Source organism: Tauraco erythrolophus, chromosome 17 (assembly GCF_009769465.1).
Source record: "Tauraco erythrolophus isolate bTauEry1 chromosome 17, bTauEry1.pri, whole genome shotgun sequence".
Lineage (NCBI taxonomy): Eukaryota > Metazoa > Chordata > Aves > Musophagiformes > Musophagidae > Tauraco > Tauraco erythrolophus.
The window spans coordinates 11453890-11463321 of NC_141481.1; the positions used below are offsets into that span (position 1 = coordinate 11453890).

General features: G+C 44.6%; 1 protein-coding gene across 1 annotated transcript in view; it reads right to left on the minus strand.

Annotated features, from left to right (window-relative positions):
• Positions 1–9098, minus strand: part of RNF216 (ring finger protein 216) — a 64607-nt gene extending 55509 nt beyond the window's left edge. The window contains 5 exon segments of the mRNA XM_009979334.2: positions 489–591; positions 4264–4340; positions 6072–6929; positions 7997–8127; positions 9027–9098. Of these exon segments, the coding sequence (XP_009977636.2) occupies positions 489–591; positions 4264–4340; positions 6072–6929; positions 7997–8127; positions 9027–9093 (1236 nt within the window). The 5' untranslated portion in view covers positions 9094–9098.
• Positions 9099–9432: the final 334 nt, after the last annotated feature.

A 9432-nucleotide genomic window follows, 5' to 3' on the forward strand; every position in this document is an offset into this window, starting at 1 on the left:
AAACACAGCTATTTCAACATACTCAAAGTGGCTCAGAGATATTTTTTTGTCAAATGGAATTAGAAAATATATAATAAAATAAAAATAATCAAGAAGCTGTAGGAAGTTTTACAGTTAGGAGGTGGAAAAAAGGCTATACAAGAGAGACCTGAGGGCCAAGTCTACTTCATGAGACGGAATGCTCAAGGAATTCTTATTTCAGTCATCAAAATGAACACTTCAGACGAGGTGGCTGACATGCAGGCAGGACAGAGGGTCTCGCTGAAGGCACAAGAGCAGACACAATGCAGCCACGCAATAGCAAAACAAGAAGTCATCTTGCACGCAACTATGGCTATTTAACACCATCTTAAATGCACCAGAGGCCTGGGTATGGCTCAAGCCAGCATTCCACAGCCATGCTCTAACAGAACCAGGCATCCCAAGACGCGCTCGGGTTGGACAGACTGGACGGGAGGCATGCTGTAGATGAGGATACTCTCACTTGCCTTTGTCTCGTCTTGGCTGGCAAGCAGGCTGCTGCTGGGATTTAAAACCACTCTGCCTTCCTTCTTTGGATAATCTGGATTTTCCAGAAGAAAGTTACAAAGTCTGAAAAGATAAATACAGTTATTCAGGGTTTGGGAGCTCAAGTTCATTCCTCACTTGTCCACTTTTCAGTATCCTATAATTACAAGGCTGGGCAGGCCAGTCACAGCCTGCCCTGTAAGAACCAAGGGAGGTCTCAGACTAGGGCAAACTGAAAGTAAATGACTGAGAATTAAGTGAAGAATGATTGGCTGTATGACTGCAGAAGAAAAAGTAATAACTTTGTCTTTCAGTAATTACATTTACACAAGAGAAGTTTGTATGAGTGAGCTACTGACCAGCCTACACCTCTCCATGCCAGAGGTGAACAATCAGGCTCACTTCCCACTCGCACCCACGGGTAAAATCATGTAAAGTGGTGCCTCCTTCGAGCACGCATCGAATCCTGCACGACTAACAGTCCAGGTGTACTAACTTTCTGCTATTCTGGAACTGACATTATGAAGAGCACACAAGCAACAATAGTCAACAGCATTAATCGAAACCTCGCTGCCATGTACTGTGGCTAATACAAACGCATCCATGGAAAAAACATTTGAACTCCTACAAAACCTGTGAAAGGTTGGTGTCTTCCTTGATACGAGATTACAGATTCAAATTCGAATTTAAGCCTCCAGTCTCTATCTACTCTTAACAATAGAGCAGAGACAGAAGTTTAAACTGTGTTTACATACAATATGTACTCTGAATACAGGTTTCATTGTAATAAAGCTTGAAATCGCACCAGCATTGTGCAACTCCCACTAGAAATTGCCCTAGTGAGAACAGCATTTAGAAAAATAATCAATAAAAATTGCTTAAAAAATTGTATACTAGCCTGTAAAGGCAGCATATCTGAGGTCCTGTCACAACAATAGCAACTTTGTCCAGCAAATTTAGTTTAACTGAGTATTTCAGCTTAGAAAACTCTCTAGCAGGTAGTTTCACAATACTTCATTGCTGGAGATCCACAAATACTTCAGAAGCCATTTTGAAAGGGAGGCTTGCTGTAGGCTGTCTAAATCAGACTTTCACAGCTTACTCTGAACCATCACTAACCAGCTGTGCCAAGTAACATAAGCTGTTCCTCAGTTTCCCCAGCTGGAGAACAATATCCTTCTGAAAAGAGTTAGGACAAGCAATTAACATTTGTAAAACTTTTTGAATGAGAAGGTGCTAGGTTGCAGCAAAGACATAATTGCAGCTAATTTACATTCCTGGTGTCAGAAATCAGTCCTTAATTAAGAAATCTGAATTGGCTTGAAGCATTAACCCACTATCAAGGCATGATTACTTTAGCCCTGCTTTCACATTCAAAGCAGAGGCATTTCTTTTTGTTTAATCAGGTAGTGACATATTGAGCCAGAAGCTTTTGACTGAGCCTGAATGCTTCTGCACACAAAAGCTGAATAGATGATACCCTGCTAAGAGGAGCTCCCACATCTTATCTTTCACATCGGTTGAAAGTTTTAAGAAAAAAACAACAAAATATCTTGGCACTGAGCATTTAATAGCTTCCCGCCCTCTCCCCCATCCCTTTTGTAAAAGGTAACCCTTTAAATCCAACAAACCAGAAACTTCAAGGAGCTCAAATCACTGCAGCTCAAACGCAGGGTTTTCAGCCGGAGCAGTCAGAGCACATTTGAACTATTCTGCACGTTGCCATTTCCGTGCATTTTCGGAGACGTTAACCTCCAACGTCTGACAATCAGTTCAGTGCGTTCCAGCGCGCAGCGCACGCACACTTGCAGCACTGTTCATTAATATCTGCACCACAGGACACAGAGCCAGTTAAAATCCTCAGCCCTGCCCAAACCCAACCGCCCTTATTTATTATATTTCAAGCCTGATTCGGCTTGACATACCATGGAGATCAAAGAGACCCTACCAGCGAGGCTGACCAGGGCTTTGACCCATTTGTTCTCGTACAAAAGATGCAGTGACAACTCAAAAGATAGTTTGGTTAAAGGAATAAAAATATGGAGAAGAAATCTTTATCATCCAGTAAGTGGGTAACGCACCGCTGAGCAGACACTGTAGATGGCCTACAGGGAAGCCTGTAAGCACCTTTTCATCTCACTGGGTCTGTGGCACACAATAGGAGAGAGGAGATTTCAGGAGCAAAAAGGGAAGGAACACATTAAGGCTGACAGAAGCCGATACTGGGATTTAATTCTATCGGGCTTCGCTACATCCCTGCAGGACACAATAACGAATCTTTTTTCACACAATCTGTGTGAGAGGGTCCTGCAGCCAGATGCCCAACTTCATCGGCCTGATTGTCCCACGGAATGGCCCTACGGGTCTTCTACACTCCCAACACAACCATCCGTGCCGAGGTGCACCAAGTAGGAGGTGTGGGCACCTGAAAGCTTCTCTCACGCCGACCACACCGCCGCTGCACGGAAAGCGCTTTCGAAAGACAAGAATGAAGTTAAAGTCTGATGACTTTCTAAGCAAGAAGCCCTGCTTTGGAGACACAGATTTCACAACATGGGCAAAAGCAGCAGAACAGGAAATCTACGCCCAATGGATGGAATCATCCTTAGTTCCTTGCCAGTTAACTTATTTATGGTCCAATAACTAACTCAAAGCCTCACGCACTTAAATACTGCTTAATTAATGCCCTAGTTAACCGGAAAGGGTTCCAGATTCATAGAAGATAGAGTGAATACTCTGGCAACCAACACCCATTCTTCATTCTTGTATCACATAATAACTGATTTCAAAACGCTGGAGATAGCAGTGACAGCTGCAGAGAGAGAAAGAGAGAGGGGCCACCTAGCATCAGACACAAGTCACAAGTGATTTACTTCAAACCACTCTCACTCTGTGCTGCTGGTGCCAACACACGCAAACCTTCGCTCTTCAGCTGTGCCAGCTTTACCCAAAAGGGCAGGGAGATGATGCGACTTATCAATAAGGTTAACGACTTTTTAAAAAACCTTTGATTCTAACATGAGTCCCAGAAATATCAAGCATGATGAATACCAAGGTTTTCTTTAGCTGCGAACACAACTGGGAAAGCAATGGTCCTCATGCTGATTTTCCACTCCTTTTATTTCCCTTCTGGGTTCACGTTTCTGCTCAGTTTGACCAAAATCCAGCCCCTCAACAGATATCTAGAATCAATCCTACCAGCCCTTAAATGTATTTGCTCTATTCTATCTGCAAAAAGTGACGTGAGAGAACTCAAACAGTACCGCTGCTGCTTGATTAAGTAAAGAGGATAAAAGGCAACATCATGACACTAAATAAGGGAGTCCAAAACAGGGTCATCTTTACCTGGAAAAAGCCAGTGAAACGAAGAGGTAGGAAACTATTTCCTCCAACTCAAAACTCATCAACCCACCTTTGTACTATGTTTCATAAAAGTAATCTCGACACCTTAATCCTGGCACTCACCGTTTTTAAGAACCCTAGTAATAGTTAAGAGGAAATTATATATAATATCTTTAAATGAGCAAATGATCTTAAAAGCAGAGAAGCTACAGCACATCAGAATTAGAGAGGATTTAAGAAAAGCTCTATTAGAAGGAGAAGAAAAAAACTCTCTACTCTCTGGCACTATCAATGCAGTGCTGACTCCCAGCCTGGACATGCTCTAGAACGGCATCATCAGCAGGTGGGGAAATGGAAATACGACCATAGCCAGAGTGCTGGATGATACACCCTGGCTCTTCGCTCTGTACTTACACATTTAAGTCGTAGCAGTTCTTGATACTGATTAGCTCTTCAATATACTCCTTCTTCACGTCTGGGAATCTTGCTTCCTACAGTAGCAAAAGCTAAAGGTTATGTAGGTATTAGAGGAGTTGTACAGCACAAAAGACAAGGGATTTATAGGTAATTATCTAGCACGGTCTTGAGACAAGGGCTGAAACGGATTTCAAGCAACCATTTATATCCATCCAGCCTGGATATTGCAAGCTGCTGGCTTTCCTTTGCTCCCCAGCATGATTGCTAACAGCTCTTTCTCACAAGAAGAGCATAGGTAGTGATGTGAATGGCCATAAGCAGCTGGCCTAATGAGTGATTCACGCTGGATGGAAAGAGGAGAGGCACGTAGGTATGATCTACAACACAAGCAAAGCCAATATTTACCTTCAGACAGAAGATTAAGGAGTTCCAGATTGTGTGCTGAAATGCAACATTCTACAGCAAAAGGAAAAAAAACCCAACGATACGTATACCCACCCAAAGCACCCAGACACACTAGCAATGAGGTCAGAACATACAAACCTCCATCGGCATTTCTGTGAAAGCTCTCCCAGCACTAGCCACATAGCAAAGAGCACCCTTTGCTGCTCTCTCTCGTTGGCTTTCTGTACAGGGATTGCAATTGATTGCACCATATGATATTTTGCTTTGCAAGACTCAACTGGTCAAGGTTGTCAAGTAACCCTAACAATGCAAGAGTATCTACTTGTCCATCTCAAAGCAAATCACTGATCAACAAGGTCTTACTTGGAAAGAACTGAATTTTGTTCCACTGCTACTTAAAAGAATATTTTCCTGTGGTGTAAGATACAGATGCAGCAAAATATGCTTGTTGGCAAAAAAAGTATTCCATAAGGTATCAAGGGAGATCCTTTCTCCTTAGCAATCAAGGGGAAGAGCATGCAATGGAGGGGAAAATATGAGATATGTAAAGCATCACCATGTTTGTGTTGTTTTGGTTTTTAAATACACCATGTTGCCCGAGCTGCTGAATGTATCAGAGGCTAAGGAGTACCCTTCTTGGTGGTTCAGTTCTTGTAGCTAGTGTTCCTCATGCTAAACTTCACATGCAGAGTCAGAAAGCAGTGTGTGGAGTTAACATACAGGAGTCTTCACACTGCTTATCCAATAATCTCCGAGTGCTACTGCTTGGAAACCTACACTGCAAGGGCAACCATTACCCCTGACCACCATGGTGGCCTTAACACGGCCATGGACCAAATTACTTTAGAAGAGCCAGCTGAAAGCAGCCATGGCTCTCAGCCACGTGTCTCTCAGCCTTCTCTACCCCACCCTCTACCCCTCTGTTAGTGTTTAGTGTCTCAGTTTTGCTCATTTAGCTCTACAGCCATTCCTAAACCAGCTCTACAGAGCTGGGTTAGGAATCAACCAGACAAAAACAAACTAGCAGAACTGAGAAGGTGGTAGCCTTTAAGGGAACAGATCCATGTTATTTCAACTCACTGCACCCTTCAGACTCTGCAATCCATTCTGCTAAATCTCTGTCCAAGAGCCCACCCCAAAGCAAATGGTGCTCTCAAGATTCACATCCTCTCACCACTTCTGCCATAGCGCTGGGGTTGGTCTTCCAAACCAACGTTTTCCAAGATAGTTCATTGCATGCTTCTCACCTGGCGTGTAGCTGAGTCTCAGCCAAAACGCAGAGGATTTGCAGCTGAAGTTGGTAGGGCTGTGCTTTGAGCATGTGAAACACCACATACCTTGAAAAACCTGTCTGAAAATAACATGCAGGCAGAAGGCAAACAAACCCTGGGAATACTTACTGTCTCTCTGATGAGCAGCGCAGTGAGGTCTTGGTCCTGCCCAGCAGCTCCTTGTTCTGGCACGTTACTAGAGCCAAGTTCATGAGAGCCCTGTGCAGGGAACGCTGGACCTGGCTGCTCATTGTCTATCGCTGCCTGCTGACCCATTTCTTCCGGTGGATGTGCCAGCTGGGGTGAAGCAGGACCCGGAATCCCATCCTGCTGTGGTTCAGGTCGGGGGAAGGCTGGCCCAGGAGCCTCCTCTCCATATGCCCTTAAAGATCCTGGGTCTGTCTCAGGCTGCCCTTGCTGAGGAGCACAACCATTTACTACAGCATGTGGCTCGCCTTCCAAAGGCTGGAAGTACGGGTGATCCAGCTGGCTGTTCTCATGGATCTCCTGGTCCGTGGCATTTGCAGCAGCTGTTCTTTCGAGGTTTTGCTCTGGCTCCAAGTTCTCTCCTTGCCATCCCTGGGCTTCTGCCTTTTCTTCTTGTTGTGGCGGAAGGTCTGCATTCTCCAGACTAATGATTTCTCTGCTAGCAACAGGTTGTGGACTCATCCTTATTGCTGGAAGCAAACTTGTGCCAGGCTCCTGGTTACTTGTAAGCTCAAACCTGGGGCCATTAAGCTCAGATGGTCCAGGCTGATGCAAAGCAAAACTCATATTCTCATCCCTGCTTGGTCCAGCACTGCTCTCCATCATGTGATTATACCGGTCTCCCTGGCACAGCAGAGTTGAGATCTCACCTTGCAGGGATGTGTTCCTTGAGGGCTCGACAGCACTGTTAGATCCTCCTTCTCCCACAGTGTTTGCACCTTGCCATTGAGCAGCAGGTCTGATGACATTGGGACGCAGAAGCTGTGGGTGCTTTGGGGTCTAAAAAGACAGACAAGAGTAAGTAGGAGTTCTTGCCTGCATGTCAGAACCCTTGTTCCAGGTAGTCTTTTTCATCTAATAATTTTCTGATGAGAAACAGACGAAAAGTCTATTTAGCAAGATGTTCAAGTCATAAAACTGCAACCCACTATCTCTGTTTCACTGAACTCCATCCCCAGTCCGTCCCCAGGTGCTAAGAGAACATCTGACATAACTGGGGATGCACAGGACTTTCGGAGTAGAACATTTCCTAAGCTCACCTCAGTACTCGCTTATCTCCCAGTAAAACAGTCTGGGAAGGAGGAACTAACTGATGGCATGTTTACATTCTCACCAATTTATTTAAACAGGGACGAACCAAAGCTCAAAACATTAATCTCTGGCCTCATTCTTGCCTCTGGCAGACAGACTGCTGTATGTCAACAGAGTCAGAATATTCTCTGCTACCGTTTTCAGCTAAGAAGCAGAAAGGTCAGCTTCACAACCCATTTTCTCAAAGCCTCTGGTTAACTTAACAGAAAAGTGAATATATTCTTAATATAGTTTAGATATGAAATTAGATACTTAAAATGATCAGGGCAAGCTAAAGCCTTTGGCCCTCTGTGTGACTGCCTGTGCCAGTGGAAAGAGATTTATCAGGTGGGCTGGCTTTGTAGGAACTGCAAAAATGTAAGTGCCTGCAACAGCCCAACAAGAATCCAAACAGCACAGAGGAATACAAAGCATACAAGGTCAAACAAGGCATGTTTTGAAAAACTGCCTCCTAAGGAACATCAAGTCCTCCTACAAAGCACTGCACCGTTCTGGATTTAGATAGATAACTGTATGGAAGCTACAGCTGTGCTTAAGTAGAACTTTAAATACAACAAAGTTTAACAGTTTGTGCCCAAAATCTGAATAAACACTTAGAGCCAGCAAAACACCACCACTTCAACATTCATTTCAGACATCCTAAGTAAATTACTGTCACTGGACAGGACTCTCAAAGGAATGCATCAGACATTTGCACGACAGGTGGCTATAAAGGCCATGAATAAAGTGGGTCAGGTACAAGAATGAAAATTTACCTCTGCCAAGATGACTACATCATCATCGTCTTCCTCATGCTGCTGCTCTGCTGGTGTTTCCAGCAAAGGTAATTCTTCATCCGAGGAATCTGATATCGTGATAAGACCTTCATCCCTGCGGTTTATCCAATCTGTAGTAAAGTCAAGTCAGCCATTTGCTAAAGGTAAATAACTGAAATTATAGGGCACAAGCACTGAAACTCCTGCTCAGACTGGAGAAGAAAAGGCTCCAGGGACTTTTGAGCAGCCTTCCAGTACCTAATGGGGCTACAAGAAAGCTGGAGAGGGGCTTTCTGCAAGGGTGTGTAGTGATAGGACAAGGGGCAATGGCTTTAAACTGAAAGAGGGGAGATTTAGATTAGATACAAGGAAGAAATTTTTCACATTGAGGGTGGTGAGGCACTGGAACAGGTTGCCCAGAGAAGTTGTGGCTCCCGCATCCCTGGAAGTGTTCAAGGCCAGGCTGGATAAGGCTTTGAGTGACCTGGTGTAGTAGAGGGTGTCCCTGCCCACGGCAGGGGAGTTGGAACTAGATGATCTTAAGGTCCCTTTCAATACAAAACCATTACCTGATTCTATGATATGTATTCATTTATCACCTTTCAGGCATACACAGAAAGCATCATTTTGAATTCCACTCTTGGCAGAACAGGCGCTAATGCATACAGTCCTACGAGGATATGAAAGCAGAGACAACCTCTCTCCTACGAGGTCCTCAGAAGGGTGGAGCACAAACAGTCCCTCAGATCTGTCAAAATGCCTCTAACGTGGCGTTCCCAAGAAGTTAGCAATCTGCCTTAAGGCAGTACAACACAAGAAAGAGCCAAATATTTTGCATGTCAGCATAAAATGAGAGAGTTTTCTGTAGGTGGCTGTGAAGTGTAACAGAGCAGCGTATGACACGACAAAACAGGCCACTAGCAGGCTCCCAGCAACAGCACTCTTCCAAGCTTAGAGTCTATGAATCCTGCTGCTTGAAAGCGGAGTTTTACAAAGAGAGTTTTGGAAACATGCACAAATCAGTACTCACCTTTCCCTCTGTGACTACGGAAGCTCTTCAAGTTAATTACTTCTTCATTTCCACCCCTCTCTGCCATTTTAAACAGCTGCACCCAAAAGTGTCAATGCCCAGGCATGGCAGTCAGGCTCACATGAGGAACTAGAAGACAAAACAAAAACAGGAGAGAGTAAGGCAAACTCGGCAGCACCCTAACCGGGCTTTCCCAAGCCTCAGCCGCCAGATCATTTTGGGAGTTCTCCTGGCTCCCTCAGCACAGCCGCTCCATGAGGATCTTCTTCTGTACCACCTTCTCAGTGCCTAAAAGCAGACATGGTTCTGCTGTCTTCTATTCTGACAGTTAAGACGGCCGATTGAAGAGTGCAGTCAGGCTCAAGAAGCCTCTCTGGAGAAGACATGAAGATGCTTTAGCTATGCA